Source organism: Dermochelys coriacea, chromosome 7, assembly GCF_009764565.3.
Source record: "Dermochelys coriacea isolate rDerCor1 chromosome 7, rDerCor1.pri.v4, whole genome shotgun sequence".
NCBI classification, from domain to species: Eukaryota; Metazoa; Chordata; order Testudines; family Dermochelyidae; genus Dermochelys; species Dermochelys coriacea.
Genome location: NC_050074.1, coordinates 91,612,693 through 91,634,436, shown reverse-complemented (window position 1 = coordinate 91,634,436; position 21,744 = coordinate 91,612,693). Strand labels below are relative to the sequence as shown.

General features: G+C 41.2%; 1 protein-coding gene across 13 annotated transcripts in view; it reads left to right on the top strand.

Annotated features, from left to right (window-relative positions):
• RNLS (renalase, FAD dependent amine oxidase) overlaps positions 1 to 21,744 on the top strand; it is a 148,824-nt gene that overhangs the window by 99,979 nt on the left and 27,101 nt on the right. For 8 of the 13 annotated variants that reach the window (XM_038410443.2, XM_043517984.1, XM_038410442.2 and 5 more), the window contains one exon: positions 6,596 to 6,769. In XM_038410443.2, coding sequence (XP_038266371.1) covers positions 6,596 to 6,769 — 174 coding nt within the window. Of the gene's footprint in view, positions 1 to 6,595; positions 6,770 to 13,446; positions 13,695 to 13,786; positions 13,839 to 15,189; positions 15,358 to 21,744 lie in introns of those variants that run through there. The other 5 variants (XR_006282483.1, XM_043517986.1, XM_043517987.1 and 2 more) reach the window with 3 other exon arrangements.

Genomic DNA, 21,744 nt, shown 5'->3' with positions numbered 1-21,744 from the left:
TAAGAATTTAGATTTAAAAATTAGAATGAGGATAACAGAGATACAAATAATGAATGGCACAAAGAATGTGAATTGGACCCCTTTACAAGAAAAAGAAGACATTCAATTACACTGAAAGGCAACAAATTTAAAAATGATAAAAGGAAATATTTTTCATCAATGCACAGTTAACATTTGGAACACATTGCCATTACATCAGTAGGATTCAAAATAGGATTGAACATTTATATGGATATTGAAGACATCCACAGTTATGTTAGATAGGATTAAAACAATTGGGAGGGACCTACATCCTTACACTTCAGGACATTTGCCAACTTCTTACATCTAGGGCTAAGGAAGAAACTTCCCTTATGGAAGTATCACAGTTATCAGGCTAACCACACCACTGATCCCTCCTAGTCTCAGCCATCACCTCTCTCTTGGAATAGAATCACATGATTTTCCCACTCTCAGACTGGGCCTTGAGCTGCAATCCCCAGGTGCAAACCATGATTAACTCAGCAGACATGACTTATAATCAGTATCTGCTGTTCTGGTCCCACCAGGAGCTGGCTAATACAGTGACCAAGCAGCCTTCTTAAAAGTGAAGTCTTATTTGTTTAGCACAAACGCATTTCAGAGAAAACAAATCTTAAAACAATGAAACAGTCTATACACACATCTTGCTTATCAGGTGTCTATCCATTTTCCACCCAGGAATCCTGGCAGGTCTAAGCTTCTATAAATCTCCTGATACTTGTAGGGTCTAGGTGGCGTAGTCTGTTCCCTTCATTCACAAACCATTTCTCCTCCCCTGCTTTTGGGGAAGAAATCACTTTTTTAACGGTTTATAGCCCTTTTACCTCCCAGCACTGGCAAAACAGCTTTGCAACTTTGGACTGGAGCCTGGAAATAGGCCATTGTCCTACTATATACCCCAAGTGTTTGTTGGGAGGTTGCTTATCTAGATTTATTGTGTTGCTTCCCTGCTTGTTTTCCAACAGACCCCTGTTAAGCTAAAGCAATGCATTCATACAGGACCTTTACCTCACTGACCAGGCCACATACAACAGTCATTAAATTATTCCATAGTCACATTCTTAGATAGCCGTTCCATGTCCACCTTGGGCAGATTATCCCATAATTGTCCGTAGAGAGTTTCTACAACTTCCTCTGAAATAGCTGACAAGATACTCAGAGGTCCACTGGTTTGTTCCAGTGTAGCAATTCCTTTGTTCCTAAGATTGAGGTTTGCTGTTCTACCTGCAGTACTTTGCAGATTTTTTTCTATTTGTGCTAGGGCAGTTGACCCTCACAGAGTAGTGTTTTACCAGGAAGTTTAGAAGATATATCTTTTCCAAAGAGAAAATGAGCCTAGGACATCTGTCAAACTAGCCTCAATATTCTGATGATATTTTAGATAAAAAAAATTCAGGTTTCATATTTATTTACTTACATGTTTATTTTGCAGTTTTATATATTTTTCAGATCACAACCAGAATAAATGTAACCCTTCTGCCAGGGGTTGTCAGCAACAAAAAGAGACAGATTCAGTGTTGCAGGTTTTCCCTCTAAAAACTTAAATAACACCAGCTTGAGCTGGTGGAAACCAGCTGGAAACCCAGGAAATGATGTATATCACCCTAGGTGCCCTTGAGGAGCGATACTTCCCCACGCACAATTCTTCTCCCCTAGCAAGAATTGAACTCAGAGGTTTAAAACAAAGAGAGCTTTATGCTGGTGAGGCACCTGGGTGTGGAGAGGACCCAAAGAATAGCCATGGGAAAACCAGCAATTAATAAATTAACAAATTCTGTGAATTAAGACTCCCAGCCTTAGGGTGTCTTCACAGTAGTTCCAGCCTCAGACTTCCACCTGCATTTCTGAGTAACTAATGCATTCTAGCCACTTTCCTCCTCCCCAGTTCCCCCACTCACGGTTTGCTCTGGGCCAGAGATATCCCAGGATTCTAGCAGGTCACTGCTACCTGGACGGCTCTGGGGTCTCTATCAACTCACTTCAGCTTCAGTTGCTAGCTAGGAAGGCCCACACCAGAATCTATTAGATAGGCTACTGATATCTCAGCACTTTCAGCTCATGTATCACCTTAAAGCCAGCTCAGCTTTGTGCCCTTCATCATTTTGTAGCTGTTCCAACTCAGCTCTTTAGAGAATGCTCATTGGTACCTAGAACCCTTCACAAAATCTTTATCAGAGAGAGAGACTCCCAGCAGAAAATCAGAGTCACTTTCCCCTTGTAGTCACTGTTCATAGGGGTTCAGGGTTCCATACCCAACTGTGCCTGACTGTAGTGTTGGTCATGGAGGCCACAGGCACAGTTAGTGTCAGTCAGGGGTTTTTTTCATTTCCCAACAGAGTCAATAGCATTTTTTTGCCCCAGACTCAAAACTTAACAGTATTTTAACCAGACTACCCCAAATTGTTGCTTAACCAAAATGTAAATGAGGCCCAGCCCATTCAGTCATTTCCCCCTGTTCATCAGCAGATGCCAGCAGAGAGCTCACATCTGGCATTCACAAGCAGCTGTGAGCTGAAGGCCTATTTCACTACCAGGCATCAGTAGTAAGCACTGTACAGTCTAGGGCAGGGGTTCTCAAACTGGGGGTCGGGACCCCTTAGGGGGTCATGAGGTTATTACATGGGGGGGTCATGAGTTGTCAGCTGCCACCCCAGACCCCGCTTTGCATCCAGCATTTATAATGGTGTTTAAAATATTAAAAAGTGTTTTTAATTTATAAGGGGGGGGTCGCACCAGAGGTTTGCTGTGTGAAAGGGGTCACCAGTACAAACGTTTGAGAATCACTGGTCTAGGGCTTCGGGGCTTATAACATTATTGTTCATTGGGGGTGTTTTATATTACCAGCCAAGAATGGGGCCCTGTTGTGTTAAGCTCAGTACAAACAGAGAGAATGGCTTCACGTGCAGCTGGGGAGGGGGTGAGATTCCCAGCTCTTGTAGACATACTCGCGCTAGCTTCATTGAGTTAACACACTAAAAATAGTAGCGTAGCCAGGGTAGCACAGGCAATAGTGGCATAAGTTAGCTATGCTGAGGCGAAGCCCGTGGGTATGTACTCAGTACAACTAGCCCATGCTGCTGCTCGCCGTTGCCTGGCTCTACTACAATTTTTCATGCACTAATTCAGTGAGAGTTATCATAAGTATGTCAATGCAAGCTGGGAATAACTCTCCTGATTGCAAGTGTAGACTACTTCCAGAGTGGTAGACAGTGCCTGCCCTGAGGAGTGATAGGATACACAAGCAGAGCGAATAAATGTGACGTGAGTTCCATGAGTTTGTTTTTGTTAGGAGAGGATTAGCTAAATGGAAAGACAAAGGAAGGCAGAGAGATGAGGGGGCCAAAGAAGGTGAGAAGAGGAAGGAGGAATAAAAAGGGAAGCTGTGAAATGCGTCTGAGGTGAACAGATTGAAAGGGAGGGGGAGGAAGAGGGTTGGAGCTAGCAGCGAATCTACACAGGTCAGAAAATGTCCAGTAAAAAAAATGTAGAAAATACTCTGAGGACATCTGCAGCATCTGTTGGTCCCTCTTCAAGCTGCTTCTGCAGCTGCTCCTGCCAGCTTTGGTCTCTGACTGGCTCCTCCTCAGTGTTTCTTTCCCCAAGGCCACATGGTAGTATTGGGAGGGGAGACATGGCCTGGGTCCTAGTATCTCCAGAGGGGAGGTCATCACTGGGTCCTGAGGGTGCTTGAGTAGGGGTATTTCTTTCATTGTGAAGACTAACAACAATGGTAATGCTGGGCAAGTGTAATCTCTTTTTGCTCTGGAGTGAGCATTAGCAGAGGCTGCTCTGTCTTTGTTGCAACCAGGTGCTGCAGGATCAGATACTAGAAATGGCTCTGGTAACAATGGTTTCTGAAAACACTGACACTTATTGCAAGCAAGTTTGTACAAGCTGCTTACCCTACAGAGACCACACAAATTGCAATGGTTTTAAGCAGAGTGGTTTGCTGGGATAACTCCAGCTGTCTCTTTAGAGAAAAGAAGACATTTTATTTTGATGTCTGCTTTGACTACCTTCATCTTTTGAGCCTAGAAAGAAAAAGTACTTGACAAAACTATCTTAAAAATTACCAGACTTCCTACTACTATTATATTATTAATGATAAATGATAAATTATTAATTATTATTATTATTTGTATAATGGTAGCACCACAAGGCTCCAGTCAGTATCCAGTGGGTTGGGTGCTATACAAACATATACAGTTCTAAAAGATAGCTCTTGCCCCTAAGAGTTACAACCTAATTACAGAGCGGACATAAGAGTGGACAGGAGAGAGGGAGAAGACGAAAGTAACAGTAACACAGTAACATGGACTGGTAGTGTGCATAATTTGCAGGTTTATGGGGTTTATTTAGTAAGAATTGTACACACTGGGAATTGTTGCACATAGCGGGAAGAAGTGATCAACCGGGCTGAGCAAGTTTAGAATGTGCATCCGCTTCTGAAATTCTGTCCTGACATTATTGTATTCCAGCTCCTGACAGACATTGCCTGATTCAGGAGTTCTTGAATGAAATCACCAGATTCACAAGTCCTGATTTATAATCCCGGATCCTACAGTTGTTGCCTCAGCAACAATAAAGTATAGAGAGAGAATACATGATGGTCTGGTGTGTTCTAAATATTTTATTGCTAGGAGTTTGGGACAGCAGCATTACTCACAAGTGGCAAGGCCAGCCACATCATCGTTTTTCCATTTGATGTATGTTAATTACTACAGGAGGAAGATTGCTTTGCTAGGAGTATGACACTAACAAGAACAGAATAAAATCAATGTATTCCCTCTTGCTGAAATGTCACTAATTATCCAGTTGCTATGCTGCTTAAGTATGTGTTATACTATAAGGACTATAGTTGGATACAAGTATTCATTATGCCTAATAATTCCTTAATAAAAAATTTTTTTTGCTACTCATTTTGCTTTTGATGTAATTCAGTGTAAAGCTAGGTGTTTTGAGAGTTGGGCTTTTGTCTCTCCTAGACTGGCTTCTTGTTATTGAATCTGTAAAAAGTGATAATGAAAGGAGAAGCTTCACATATGACAGGAGAACTCTGATATCCTGTAATTGTGCTTCATCTTCATTATCTACTAACTTCAGGTCTCAAAGACCTTATTGAATATGTACTTTAGTGGTACAAAAATATGAACCCTGCCTTTGTCACAGTAAATAGTGTAAACAGTTGCTGTTTGCTCAGAAGAAACAATAATTTTTGAAGTTTGTCATCTGCTGCTACAAAAATTTTCTCCATTTTATAAAGATTATAAAGTTATGAAAATCAATCAAAACTAATAAATATGGAAAAAAGAACAGAAAATTTTGATTTAGAATTGGATGAAAAGCTTCTAAATAAGCTTAAAATACACACAGCTAAAAGAATAACATTTTATTTTAAATTCCTTTGGATATTTTTCTCTATCCTGTCTCTGGTGGTGGTATTTTAAATCTTGACTTTTGCACAAAGTACACTTACTGCTAAATAGTTAAAAACTATTTCAGTTGTTTCTCTTTATTCTCCGTTGCTCATCAAGTTGCTTATCATTTTGTATGCTTGAATAAGGAGTTAAAATAGGATGAGGACAGAAGACACTAAACTAGATGGATTAAGAGCAATTCCTTTGTTTTAGGGTTTGTAGTTCTTCCTGTTGCTCACCATGAATTTCGGTGCTTGAGTGTGCTCTGGAGCTGCACTTGGAAGAGATAAAGCATTGGCAGCCATGAGCACTATGCACTGACAAAAAATGCTTTCCACTGTTCCCCTGAAACATAATCTTCCTTAGCCAGTGAAGATCAGTACTTCATGCTGTGTGCTGGACCCCGTGTTCTTGCTGGCCCATCACCTGGCAGTAGCCATTCTTCTCAGTTGATTTCACCTTATGGATCATAAATAATAAAGCACCATTCTCAGTAGCCTTATCAGTGGTTCAGTGCACTTTTCATCTACCCCCCTATAAGACTGAGCCCTAAAGCCTAATCCAGTAAAGTACTTAAGCACATGCCTAATTTTAAGTATATGCTTTAAATCCCATGGAAGTCAGTAATAATTAACACTGGTATCAGTAGAATGTAAGCCAATCCCTAAAATTAAGCCTAAACTTAATTGCTTTGTTGAAATGGGATAGACTGCAGAATCAGGACCTAAATCACTATTTTTCCCAAGTTTCAAGGGTTCCTAGATAAAGAGTTTGTTAATTATGTACAACCATTTTGTTTAGGCAGTGTATTGGCTACTTTAATTTTCTCACATGAGCAGTCCCACTGAGTACACCAGAACTAAGGGCTCCACAATCAGGCTCCTCTCATAAAAGCTTTAAGTCAGTGTCTGCTATTGGATAAATAGGATATAAACAACTAACAAAAAGTGAGTTTATCTAGGATGCACTTAATACCATACCTCTAAAATGTTTGGATAAATCACGCAGAAAGTAATAAGAAGCTTTTAGCTTTTAATATTAAATGATAAATAGACTGAGTATCCTAGGTCTGTTTTAGGAAAAAATCAGCTTAGCTATCGTATTCACAAGTTTAATGCTCTGAGAGAAAAGTGATTGTCTAATTTTTTTTTCCACAGTAATTAAGGAAAGTCAAAAGCAGCAACTGGAATCTGTGAGCTACTCCTCTCGCTATGCTCTGGGACTCTTTTATGAAGCTGGCACACGGATTGATGTCCCCTGGGCTGCACAGTACATCACCAATAATCCCTGCATACGCTTCATCTCCATCGATAATAAGAAGCGCAATATAGGTCAGTGCTCCTATTATTTCCCTTAAACACAGTAACAATAGAGGGTGTAGATCATGAAAAATGCTGTTTAATTGAGTGTTGCTATTCTGAACAGAGCAAGTATTTAACTCCAAGCCACAGGGGATAAAATTTAATGTCACATTTGGCCTGTAATAAAAATGCACTATGAAACCAGGGAAGTTTTCAGAAAATCATCACCCAGCACATGGTTTGTATTACTGAATTTATGAAAACAGCGTCAGAGGATTTAAAACGTCAAAATGTTACTATTCCAAGAAATAGTCTACATTCTATTATTTAAACATTAATTCATGCACATGCTAGTTTATCTACCATCATCTATTATTTTACAACTCTTGATCTTTCCATTGAGCATGCTTGGAACTGTTAATTAATTATATAATCAAGACTGATCAGTCTAATTCAGTTTTAGCTAGTTTATTTTTTCATCATGGAAAATCTTTGAGATTACAGTATGTACAGTATTACTTCACAAGACTACTTTGCAGAGTGCTGCTTAAGAGCTTAGCAGGCATTCTGTGAGGCTTACCCTTCTCATCTCTTTGTTGAAGATAGTCATAAAAACAGATATTATGCTGTACTTATTAATCATCGTTAGCACGAATCCCATGGGAAAACTACAACTCTTGGATCATGTTAAAAGTAACTATGGGCAACTTTCTAATATGAATATTTTGTGAACCATTAATTTTTTTTGGGGGGGAAGGGAATGTTGGGTAAGTTTTTTGTTTTGTTTTGTTTTTTTATTGGAAGGGAAGAATGTGAATCCTATATTGCTGAAATTCTTGGAAAATAAAAATTGGCATAAATTTGTTATCACTACATTATAGTGAAGTAAGGTTCTAACTACCTTGGTTAAATCTCTTGCACTTATATTTGGTGGCGTTTCTTAGAACATCCCGACTACACAACTATTTCAAAAATCTAACTGGGACATCCATAGTCTAGTGGACTGAGCATGGGCTAGGAATAAGGAGATCTGAATTTCTCTTCCCAGCTCTGCCACTGACTCACTGTGACCTTGACAAGTCAGTGAACTTCTGTTACTTCGTCTGTGAAATGGGAATATTAATCTATCCATTTTTGCAAAACACATGGATATTTGTGCTAAAAAGTGCTGAGAACTATGAACAACATGGGCGAGTAAGGATTCTCAGGATCAGGTGTTATATAAATACAAGGTAGTATTAATTAACTGAACTGAAGCAGATGAACCTAGAAATATTTCTTTTTAATCTATCTTGTTCAGTCTGAACTGATTGAGTTTAAATTCATACTTCGTATATGCACTGATCAGCATCTAACTGTGAAAGTACTCAGGTGTGCCCATCACTAGGGTTTCCCAAATACCAACAAAATTATAAAGTAATCATATCAGAAAGACTGAATTTATTTTTCCTTGTATTATACCAAATACATAGAATTTTAAAACTATTATTGTATTAGTTACCATCTTTAGGAAGTAAGGCAAGCCATTCTTTAGCATTATTATTGTGGGAAATCTGTAGCAATCAGATGATCTCATATTTCCCTCAGGCAGCAAGAAAACTGAGGTTGTTCTACTTACTGGTGTAAGGGTACAGCTATGGACCAGCTGCCTGGAAAGGCTTGCCTCCTGCTTATATAGTTTTCACCCTGTTTTCTAACTCCAGCATCCCCAAATAATACAGCTGTCAAGTAGGTCTCCGAGAGAGAGGCCATTCCTGAGATATCCCAGGGGCAGCTCATGTGAGGTCATTAAAGATCACCATCTGGACCGTGACCTGAATCCAGTAATGAACAAGGAGCCAATGTAACATAACGAGTTCCAATGCAATATGCTTAAGTCTTGCTGTGCTGCTGTTGCATGCTCAAACTTCCTGGTTTTCTCTTCCTTCCTCACATTTACAGTAGCTAATTGTGGCAGTCAGGCTTCTATTTTGATGTGGCCAGGTCCCCACTTGGCTACTGGGGATGATCACAGGCATTCCTTGTTACTGTTGCATCACCTTGAAGATCAGAGAGTGTGTGTCCCCAAACTGAGAGTGATGATGTAGTTTGGGCCATCGTTTCTAAGTATTTCCCTTTTCCCACCAAAATCACCTGGCGTCTTTTTCTGGTTTTGTTTTAGCCAGTGACTCGTAGTGCCCCAGGCATACTGACTCATGGTGCTGTTTATTGATGGCACAATTAACCAACTGTGTAGCAAGTGTTTTGGACATATTAATACGTTACTAGAGATCATCAAAATTTATATATTCAAGATGACACACTCTTTCCACCTGTTAGTGTAGGCTCCAAAGTATCATGATGATAAATTCTCTAGGAAAGTGCAATTTCTCAAGAGAAATGAACTGCCTAGCCAGGGTTTGAACAAGCTGAGGACCAGCAATTGCAGATGAATTGCCCCCCACAAGGCCTCATTACAACATATAAAGAGCCAGCCAGCCCTCTCTTTTGTACTCTGTTCCTTGTTAACTTGAATTTTAGAAAATTAAACTTTGTTCCAAGAAAACTAGTCTTGGAGTGGGAGAATAATGCATGTTAGGAAGGAAAGAGAAATATTTCTGATGGTGGGCGCTCCTGCATAGCATGGGAGGTTTGAAAGACATGCTTTATTAAGGGTTATTATTTTATTAATGATTATTATTATTGTTTATTAAGGATATTTTAATAAATAAAAATATAAACAGCTGAATAGCACAAGTAAACTATCAAGGAGAGATTTTTGTTTCTTTATACACAACTCCTAACTTTACGGGGATATGTATAATTACACACACACACAAGTAGCATTCAATGTGTAGTTTACTTATATTAGCAGTATAGTAACTGAAACACTGTTTTACAAAGTTTTCTTTGATTAGTTTTGGTATAAATATAAATAGTTTACACTTCCATTTTTCTCTTACTGCACCCTTAATAGGCGTACATTGTGTTTAAGTAAGAAATAGTTGCTTAAGCACACACTCACGAAAGGTGGCAAATATTAAGATACAAACAAAACATGGTGGGGGGAACAGTGCCCCACTACTTTTATGTATGATAATATATACACAATAAGTTAAGCAAAGATTTTATATTATCTGGGTTTTACATTGCCGATGAAAACTTACTGGCAAACAACATAGAACTGCAGCCTTGAAGAGCACTACAGCCTTCTGCTATGGGAATCTCAGTTATTTTTCAAAGTAATAGATGTTGCTAAAATAGATATATGCATACACTGTCTGCACAAAGACAAGATTATTTATAGCTGTTACATTCTATTGCTCTTTACAGAAGTACCAGCTTTTTTTTTTGTTTACACAAGACTTGGTAATTATCACTTTGACTCATTTAGCACATGACATAAGATAAGGAAAAAGAAATAAATAGAACTTTATAGTGGTGGTTTGACTTTTTACTGGTGAGATTTCCAAATAAAAAGTGAACAATTTTCTGTTACTAAAATCGTGATAGGATGCAGTTTGTTATCAAAGGTAATCAGTTGTCTCAGACTGGCAGATGAGACGTAAGCCAAGAAATAATACAGGAATAGTAATGTTGTTCATTTTAAGGAATATGATGTTCACTCATGGCATTACTGTGCTTTCACATAGGCATTGCTTACCACTCTCTATTGATCAGGTAAACAAATATTTTATGTTGTATTTACTGTACAGAAGATGCAGGCCATTAAAGTGTATCATTGCTAGGAGACCCACTAGCTGTATAAAATAATGTACAGTATCCTTATAACTGCACCTTGATGTCCTGAGAGGTGTTGCTCAAGAGTCCCCACTCTGAGTTACATTAAAAGACTTGATCCTGCAAAGGGATCTACATAGCTAACCCTTGACTTCACTGTGTGCTGGGGATCTTCACAGGGGACAGATGGGGAAGGAATCCTCCACTGGAGCAGCTCTGAAGCTGCTATAGTGGCCCAGAGGTTGTAATAAATTCAGTGGCTAGTGTATTCCCTCTCTGCAAAGGAGAGCTGCTCTTGCTTTGGTTCCCCAAATCCCTATTCCTAAAGGGTAGGGGACTCTGCTAACAAAGAGGAGGAAGCATCTGTCCCATCACACTTATAGTATGTCATTGAGAGAGAAATTCCAACCACTCCCCTCAAGGAAAACATTCCCTTTGAATCTACTACACACAGCTACTATAAGACCAAACTTGATCTCACAGCCATGTGACAAGCTGACTCCAACTCCTACTCTGGTGGGTCAGAAGATGGCAAGCACAACCCACAATGAGCTGCGTCAGACAGGGAATGGGTAGGCCATGGCATCCAGGTGGTGCACTGATTCTATGGTTTCCATGGGCATCCTCCACCATAAAGACCCTGGGGACTCAGAGGTTGCAAACTAAATCCTGTGGCGCCCACAGGGCTGTACCAAGCCCTGCATTTGTAAAATCTGTACATGGTTTTAAAATGCAACTGTTACATATCCTCACTCTCACCTGAGGATTCTAGCTCCTTAACAACCACAGTATCAGTTACTTCAGCTGTCTCACCTTCCTGATTTTTATTATAAAACAGAAAAATCAATAGTAAAGATTATTCATTGATTGCGCCATTCTCAGTATCTACATGGAGTATGCTCAGCCAGTAACCTCAATGGAGTCACACCTATATACACCAGCTGAGGAGCTGACCCACTGTTTTTTAATGAGGCTCGTACCTGCAGATGTAGTGTTCTTGAACATTGCATCATGAAAAGATCCTACTTCTATTGTATATTAACTTCTCTGCATAGTATGTATGTATGTATATTAAAGAGTTAGACACTAGGCTGTTTTTAAAATCCCATTAATATTTATAAGGGACAATGGGAATTCTTCAGCAAAATTATGCCAAAAATCATATTTGTAAGACTACAGAATCTTTACATTCTATAGGAATAAAGACAGATGACATACTAAAGATAGCAAGTTCCCTTCTCTTATTTAATCGGCTGTGTCATTATATAATTTAACACATTTTCATGGTTTCAGGCTCAGCATAATTCTTAAGTATCGTTTTTACATTGTAAAGCTTTATCCCTCAGTATTGATGGAGCAGTTTTAGGAAGAGGCAACAGCTAAAGCTTTGTCTCATGGAAGAGTCTACAGCTTATTACATGTGGCTTTCCTTGATAATCCCATGCCTAGTCTGCTTCCTTATTATGAAGCCAGTCAGAAACAATCATGAGGATAAAGAAAGACTAGATCAGAAATCTAATACTGCTCATACTCACCTTACATGAGTTCTTCTAAGACGTACGTACATTACAGTGATACCATGCCGAATAAAAGAACCTCTGCAAACCATGGGAATTTTTAAGAGACATTCAAGATCAGTCTGTTCTTTTACCAACCAATAAAATAAATTCCATTAATACTGACATTTTGGAGGAAATTCTGTGTATTTTTCCTGTTTCTAGGGTCTAGAATTTTATTAGTTATTTTTAGTTTAGATGTGATTTTATTAAATCTAGATCCTGACCTCTCTTCTAGTCTGAGGAATTGGACTGTTCTTCCCTTCCTGGAAATAGTGAGGCAGTTCAGCCTTATCCAAAGGTTTTAGGAACAAGTGAGGTCGTTCCCCTTTAGCCCCAGATTCTCTGCTGCTATTGGCCCAGAGTAGCATTTATGCTCTCCTTTGTCAGTTTCCTGCCTAACTTCAGTAGCTTATTTTGGCTAACAGAAAGCAAAATCCAACCCCCAGCTCTTCACAGTCAAGTTGGATTTTTTGGATAATGTGAGAAAGTACCCCATGCCTCACATTAACTGCCATCAAAATCTACCCACCAGGAAACAATATCTTTCCTTTTTAAATCTTCTCTTCTAATTCCAGATTTTGTGACACTGGTATCCTCCACTTCCTTGGAACATGAGGGGAAAAAAACCTAGTAGATTTTCCTCTGTGAAAGATGACACCGTTCTTATGGCAGCCTTATAAATAAAGATGTTCCAGTTGCAAACTGAGGTTTATAAGTCCCTTTGGCTGCTGATGTGAGGGAGAGACTTACCAAAAAATTCCCAGCAACCCCTGTTAATAATGGTGGGATTCCCAGTATAGACAGTACTTGGGTGACCAGAACAGTTTTTGCCACTGATTTACTAAACCTGCTGGAAACAGGTATAACCAAACAAGTGGTGAAAATGGGCCTCACTCCCCAGGCTGCAATGTTGTTCCTTCTAGTTGTAGTATTGTTCAGCTGAACCAGTGTTAGAACCAGTGGGAATATTTTTCTGGACTTCCGTATTGTTGGACACCTTAGTGATTACATGGGAGTAATTTCTCCTGTTTTGCTAAAGCCAGAAGTTAGGGTGTGGCTATTAGTTGTTTCAGAGTTCACAGTGGCTTTTGTTTTGTTGAAAGTTACTGAGTCTTCTCTCTAAACCACAAAGCAGATACAGCAAACACAGGCTGTTGTACAAGTTTTCTCACACTCCCCACAAACGTGCGTCAGTCAGGAGCCAGCGCGACCACTTCTAAGAGTGAGGATGTTCTCTGTACATTCAGTCCTTGGCGCCTCTGTGGAGGCAGAACAAGGGTGTTAATGTGGTAATGTTTTGTCGGTGTCGGATCTTTTTAGCATAGGAACTGAATAGTGATCACCAATTCAGGCCAAGCACATAACATTCTCTCAGGGTGTATAATTATCTTTGGACAAATACAGCTGGCTTTTATTTTATTTTTACAGAAACGTTGGCCTCTTCTCTGTGAGGACTGCCCAATACTCACTTCAACAGCTATTTGAAACAACTATAGAGTCCTTCACACAGGGCCAAATCCTGACCTTATCTTACACAGGACTAAAGAGTACAGACATTCCTTGTTCTTTTGCATGGGCACTCAGCACTAACCTGATCAAAATTCAAAACAGAGAGGAAAGGGATTCAAGATGTTCACCCAATATTCTCTTGTATAATTAAAACAGCTCACAAGCTAGAATATCTCACTGTTTTTAGGCCTTTGTCTTCTGAAACTGCTGCTGCTTTTTAAATCTACCATTTTCCATTTCTTCCTTCTCCTCATAAAAGGTATAGTTTTCAGCTTCTCTGATCTCAAGATTGAGGCATCCCAGAATCAGAGGTAAGTTCTCAGGTCACAAAATATGTAGAGACTGACCCTGTGCCAAGCAACGTTGTAATGTTCTCAGACTATTTGACATCTGCCAATAGAGCACGAAACTTTGAATATTCCTGAACTCCGCTTTTTAGCTGAGCCAAAGATACAGTTTGCCAGAAGTTTTCGGGCACATCTGGTAACAAACATCACCACACTGATCACCAACTGCTGCTATCTTGAAAGCTCTACATTTTCTTCTAAATTGAATAATTACACAGCCTGACTTGATAGAATTTCTGGACCAACATTCTTTGTTTTATTTTTAAAGATAGCAGAAGCTTTTACTTGACTAATAGAAGTGATCTAGTTTTTAAGCTGTTAATATTGTGTGCTATATTATACCAAAGTTTCTTTAAAACCTTAAGGGCCATATTCTGACACCTTTTCCTCAGTTTGAGTAGTACCTTATTCTGTAAGTAGCGTCACTGAAATCAGTAGCTGTACTTGAAGAGTAAAGTGTTACTCAACATAGAATGAAAAGAATTGTTAGAATACTGCACTAAAACCAATTGAAAAAGGACTTAATTCTCCCGTGTCCAAGCTCTGCTAGGATGCAGGGTGGAGGCAATATTGAGCCAGTTGCAGCTCCCTGATCACGTGCCAGTTAGCCCTTACAAAAGTTGGAGCAGTTAAGGGCCTGCTCTAACTTATGCCCGTGGAAGATAGGTGTAGTGGAGCTCTGCTCTGATACAACCGCTTCCTGATTTTAGCAGGCCTCATTCCTTCCCCTTCACCAAAGGTTAGGAGGTGGCTGCCACAGCATCTGCCTGGGTCACCCACACCCCTGCAGAGATTTCCCCTGCACAAAGGGAATTCTCTGCTGACCAGCTCCAGCCAGAATCTGTTCGCTTTGTGTCTGTTCAGTAGTGCAAAGCAAAGAGAACAGAACTGACGCAAAGAGCCCAAAATATTTTTCAAATTTTATTCACTATTTGAACACAGAAGTCATTTTTCAGCTAAGACTCTGGTGCTAGAGACTTGCGGAATTGTTTCATCATGGATAATGTATTATATCTTTAATTAATATTCTTTTGAGCTAAAAGTTTAACATATACCTGTCAAACTTGAGTGAATAAAACTATTTCCTAGAAGAGAGGCTTATAGAAAAGGAGTGAAAATAATAATTTGCCTAAGTGCTGTAAACCACAAAATTAATGAAAGTGGATGCTATCCAAGTCAAATACAAATAAGCACATTTCATGAAGCTCTCCCATTCAGAATCTCATACTCTCCTTTCCTGATTCTCTTCCCTGCCAAATTGTGTGTTTTGCAAGATACGAATGCATGAAAAGACCACTTTTCTGCTTCTTTACAGGTTTTGGAAAAGAATCCATTGAGATAATACTCCAAACACAACATAATATATTATTCTTTTCTGTATACCTGAAAGTAAAATGAATCTTCAAAGAGACGGATTTAATCTCTGAATTTTTCACCTTTAATCAAGTATTGCCTTTTGTCAATATTTTGTGACATGGTAAAACAAGAAAAACTAGTTCAGTTATGACTACGTCCTTCATAATTCATAAGAAACTCGGTGTATGAACTTATATTAAGTTAGTTTTCCGCCGTTGCAGTATATGGTGATATTATTGAGAATAAAGACATTGATCAGCTGGAGAAAAACACCTGTTTTGGATATGCCTTTTAGATGCCTTTTAGTGAATTCTAGTTAATACAGATGTCTGTCAATAGGTCCAGTATTTTTCAGGGATCATTTCTCACTTGTCCCTTGTGATCTGAAGAGACAGATGTTAAACTGAATTATTGGCATTGAGCCAGTGGGTTTGAGAGGAGTTACCAGTGTCAGGAACTTGATAAAGATGCCCAGAGACTAAAGGACAGACTCTACCTTTTAAAAAGTATATTTGCTGCAGATCCTGAAGTCAAAGGAGGCGGAAACATCAAGAAAAAATATTCAAGAAGAAATTACTTCCCTTGCACTAGTCACAGCTAAATTACCTAAAAGAAGGTCAGGAGACTGAGGACTGCTTATGTGGATTAAATGGCTATGGGTATGTCTACATAGCAGTGTAAATCCAGCTCTGTGGGACTCGAGCCCACACACATGGTGTTTATAAGCCCAGGTTTGAGCATCCACACTGCATATTGACCCTGGGTTTAGAATTTCTGGACCCACATCTCACACCCAGGCTCATGCTTCTATACTGTACTATGCAGAGCTGAGCCGAACCAGACTATCCCAGGCTTCCTAGCATCCTCCCCAGCTGTAGCAGCTCTAGTCCTTAGTTTGTGGTGCACTGTGGGAAAACTAGACTGTTCATCCAATGGCACTTTACAGGAACTTGTCGCAGCCTGCCAACGCTTCCTGCCGAGCAGTCTTTTGAGCTACATGCTCCTGGCAACAGCAGTCTGAAACATGGAGGTGTTACCATTTGAAGAACTTGCCCTGCTTGCACTTTCACTCCTGTGTCAGGAAATGGGCAGAGCAGGTGGTGGACATTTCAGTGGCTTTTCTGATCTACCAAAGGCACTTTTGGAGGAGGACAATGACGATACAGACATGGCAGACTCAAGCTGGCTGATGCTGCTCACAATGCTCAGTGTAGTTGCTGATGCTAAGTAGTGTAGACTGGTGCTTCTAGAGCAGGACCACAAGCACAGGCCTTGCAGATCACATAGCCATGCAGAGCTGGGAAGACCAGCATGACTCCAGAACTTTTGCATGAAGAAAGCTTCATTTCTGGAGATTTGCAAGCAGCTTGCTCCAACCCTCCACCATTAATGCACATGCATGAGGGCTGCCATCCCTGCCAAGAAACAGGTTGCTATAACCATCTGGAAGCTGGCTACCTCAGCCTGCTACATGTCCATTGCTGGAAAGTCAACTGTGGGGGCTGTCATGGCAGAACTTTTTGAGGCAATCAGGCAGGTGATTTACCCAAAGACGGTTGGCATAAACAATGTCCCTGCAGTAACTGCTGGTTTTGAGAAAATAGGGTTTCCAAATTGTGCCAGGGCCATCGATAGGACTTACGCGCCCATAGTTTGCTCTTCTCAAGGAGCACGTGAGTACATAAACCGCAAAGGGTGCTTCATTGTTTTGCAGGCTCTTTTCAACCACAGAGGCTGATTTGTGGATGCCAATGTGAGTTGCACAGGAAAAGCTCAGGATGTCAGAGTTTGTACCAATAAGGAGTCTGTCTACTTTCCTGGACAGACCAGGATGCTATTCACATCAAATGACATTGTCATAAATAGAATTACTCTCCACTGTTATTCTCTAGAGCAGTGTTTCCCAAACTTGGGATGCCGGTCATTCAGGGAAAGCCCCTGGTGGGCCGGGCCAGTTTGTTTACCAGCTGCGTATGCAGGTTCGGCCAATTGCGCTTCCCACTGGCTGCTTTTCGCTGCTGCAGGCCAATGGGGGCTGCGGGAAGCAGCAGCCATTACGTCCCTCGGCCCGCGCCGCTTCCCGCAGCCCCCATTGGCCGGGCACAGCAAACCGCGGCCATTGGGAGCCGCAATCGGCCGAAACTGCGGACGCAACAGGTAAATAAGCTGGTCCGGCCCACCGGGGCTTTCCCTTAATAAGCAGCGTCCCAAGATTGGGAAACACTGCTCTAGAGGATCCTACATACTCCCTTTTGTGTTAGGCTATGAAACCGTGTCCTGATCTCAGAGGTCCTGGCAAAATAAAGTTTAATTACACTCTCAGTAGGTGTAGGATGGTGGTTGAATGTGCGTTTGGCAGATGGTAAACAGCACTAGCAAGATTTCAGAGTGTGGCAGGGCCCGCTTGCTCCTGCCTCTGCTCAAGTCCACAAACAGCTCAGAGACCTTTTACTGGTAAAACACCCTGTGCAACTGATTTACAGTATTAGTTTCCACCACCCTTATATGCTATATAGCCTCACTCCTACAGTCCTAGGGACCTTCAACTCCTGAGGCAAGCAGGAAAGAGCAATTTCTTTCTCCCTGTCTCTTTCTGCTTCCCTCTTTCCCACTTCCTTCCTGTGCCTTTTGTATCATCTGCCTAAGGGCCTAATTAGCCTCTTAAGTTCTCCTCAGCCCATCAGTTAGGCACAGCTCTTCTTAATGAGGTCTGCTCTGTGGTAATTAATTAGAGTTGCAGTGACCAGAGTGCTGACTCAAGTGTTGTTACCCAGCACTCTGTCACCCAGACTCGTTTGAATTCCAGTGTCATCTGCTGTCAACATTATTGTGGCTTGCTGCTGTGCTCTTCACAATCTTTGTAATCCAAAGGTGAGCCATTTGCCTGAGTGGACAATGAATTTGACAGCAATGAATTACTGAACAGGTGCACTCAGCCAGAAAGTTCACCTATCACAGGTGCACATGGGCAACAGAAATCAGAGATATGTACCCACATTATGGGCTTACATTGACCAATGGAAGAGGGGGAATAGTTTGTGCACCCACATTATGGCCTTACATGGACCAATGGAAGAGGGGAAATAGCTTGTTTATGCATGTATTTGTACAGAAATGTTAACAGTGAATAAAGTACTGTCGCTGTAGTCTAACAATGGGATGGGGGATATGATTGTCATGAATTTCTATTTAATGATGAGATGATTGCTTATACAAAGTGAGGATAGGAACAGTGGTTGTGTGACAGAACTGTGGCTTTTCATTATGGATTGATCTGAAAGGATGTATTAAGAAATCGTATGTGGATACAACTTTCTAGTTGTGCCTTCTTCAAAATCCACTCATTATATGATATGATGCCGTGATGGTAGTAAACTTTCTTAATAAAATAAAAGCCTCTATTTGTTAATATGGCTGTATTACAAAAAACCCACAATAGTTAAGAATTGTCAGGCAAGCCAGCTGCCATTTATTAAAACACCAAAACCAGTCATAAAATGAAGTGCATAACACAAATGTTGAACAGTGCAAAATGATGAAACCAGTGCAAATAAATAAATCCCCTACTTCTGTCTGTCCCGTGTCCTCCTTTCTCTTTCTAGCATATTTAGCACACCCATGGCACTGCTGCATGGGAGTGGAGGACTAGAGGATTACAGGGAGTACGTTTGTCCTGTGCAACTATTGTTCAGTCCCATTGCATAGGCCACCCAGCCATGTTATTGTCTAATGCATTCCTTGCCTGCAAGACTTACTACCGTGAATAGGACTCGGGACATGGTGCAGTTGGAACCTGAGTCTGAACTTTCATGGCCATTAGCCCCAGAAGCCTCTCAAACAAATCTTTCTGCCACACTTAGTTTTTCTCCCTCAAGTGACATTGCTTCTCCAAAAACTGCACTGCAAGTCTCTCCTCTCATGCTGCAATTCTCTCCTTATGCTCTGCAGCCTGTCTGTGCCTTCCCACTTGCCATGCATATTTTGTCTTTGGGTATTGTACCTGCTTGGGGGCTCTGACCAGGATGTCCATCATCAGTTCATCACTGACACGCTTCCTCTCCATGACCGTTTGAAATCCCAGGTTCCTACTGGACTGTGGCTGGGCTGCAGAGGGGGGAGGGCCTGAAAACAGCTATCAAACAGTACATTATTGTCTCAGTATTTCCAAAAGGTTCAGCGCATCCTCAGACAAACGTGCCTCTGGAATCGCAAGGCCAAAACTGATACTTTGTAAAACTCACCTTCACTGTATTCTCAGAAGAACATTTAAGTTCCCAGATGCTCTGTGGACACAGAATTAAATCAATGTGAAAGGTCTGCATTTGGGAATGTTAAGGTGAAATTTACAATGCTGTATGTTTACAAATTGCAGACCATAGTGGCCTTGCAGAGTGCGGTGCCGTGGTGTACTACCTAAGGTTTGTCACTCCTTACAAGCTTTCCACATTCTGGAGGACATAACGATGCAAGAGGTTCCTGAATGGCAAAGGGACATTCTGTTCCAAGCTACGGATGGCAAACCAGCTGCGAATACCTCATAGATTTCCAAGCTTATGGCGACTAAGCAATATATCTATGAGTGGAGTGGGCTGCTGTCCTAAAGAGGAGGACCCAGAAAATATTACTTTTCCTGAAATGTGACTTCCTCTCTGCTGTTCCTGCTATGGAAATAGTTTCCAGTTATCAGCACCTGTGATTAGGTCAAAACTCATGGGTGCAATCAATAGGATGCTGCACTAGCATCCATGTGGATTACTACCTCCCTATGGCTTATGAAACAGCCTGCTATGGAACACATCTACCAATGGGCTACATGCAAACATGCATGATACTATGGATTCTCAAAGAACTGCATCCCTCGCATTTCCCTGGCATATTTCTGGGCTGCATTAAAAATCCTGTATTTTGGACAGTGAATTTGTCACCCAGGCACAGGTAAATTCAGCCAGAAAGTACACGTGTTATAGGTGCTTACAGGCAACAAAAATCAGGGATGCTTTGTGCACCCGTATTATGGACTTGCATGGACTAATGGAAAAGAGGGATACTCTACATTTCCATTTTACCCTCTCGCTCCTCCTCCCTCCCCAGCATAGTGTACTGTTTATAGACTGTGGCATGGCTAATTTGTACAGTGTGGCATACTAAATGGGAAGGCAACATAGGATTTTTACTTTCAACACCCACAGCACATTTTTGTAAGAGTGTGGGAGCATCTAGTAACAATTTGATGTTAAATGCTTAACTGTTATGCTGCATTTCCCAGTCTCTGTTTTGAATTCCACATGGTGTAGTTGGGGTAATGCCAAGGTGCTCGCATGCATTCTGCCATCAGTGGATGCACCCTGCAACCCACAACTTGTCACAAAAATTGCATTGGATCATAAACCTGAAATCCTTCCCATTCATATATTAACAGCAATAGACATGGAACCAAACACTTACCAGGCTCCGGGCTACTTCTGCCTCTTCTGTTTCTGCTGCCAGTTCCATGGTGGGCTGCTCCTCCAGGGAGTCATCAAACAGCTACTCCAAGTATGGGCCTAAGATATGCTTCAGTTGTTCTGGCAGCAAAGCCTCCCTGGGGAGAGGTCTGAGCACCAGAGTTACTTCATTAGCCTCATCCAGCGGCTGCTGGCTCCCTTCTGATCTTATACTAGATTCGGGGATCAGAAGATCACCGGTCCAGTTCACCAGGCTGTCGTGAACTGCTGGAGATTCAGTGTTTGGCACAGTGCCCAGCATCCAGTGAGAGTCTTCATAAAAGAGGCAGGATGACAGTGAGTTCCCAAAGGTGCAGTTCTCATTCCTGGCTTTCTGGTTGTCACTCTTGAGTGGCTTCATCTGCTCCCTGCGCTAGTCCCTGGTCTGCTTAATCCCTGAAACTACCAGCTTGTCTGCTATTTCTTGTTACATTTCTTTTACTGAAGTTGAATGTCTTGCTTGCTTGGCACCGCAAACTTAACAGAGTCTCAGTGGGGTGCCATGACCAGGTTGCAGTGCACTTGGCAAAGGACTTCATCTTGCTGGTGGCCGTTAATGCAGGAGACAGTTCATTCTGTTGGCAGTTCAAGAGCCAGAGTAAAATGGAAGGGTTTAAAGTCTAGCAGCTGTATTTGAAACAGGAAGGTTGCTTCCATTTCCTGGGAGTCAATTGGCTAGTCTTGGGACAGAAAGTCCAAGTAACACTGGCCCATGGGTTTGTGGGATAAAGTTGGTGAACTCTCAGGACATGAGTCCAGAGACCTGGGCCTGATCTGCACCCACACTTCAAAATTATGTAGTTTGGATGTGAGTCCTAGTGGGACTCAGGATCAGATTCACCCTTTTGCCAGTCTTGGGACCCGGATCTTGAGGGTTTACTGGCTTGAGTCAGACAGATTTGTATGGAGATGGAATCGGGATTTGGGCTTGAATTTGAGCTAAGGCTAACACTGCAGTGTAGGGATACCATATGATTAGTAAAACCAGCTCCAGACTTTATTTCCTGATATCTGCAAAGCATTGGAGCATG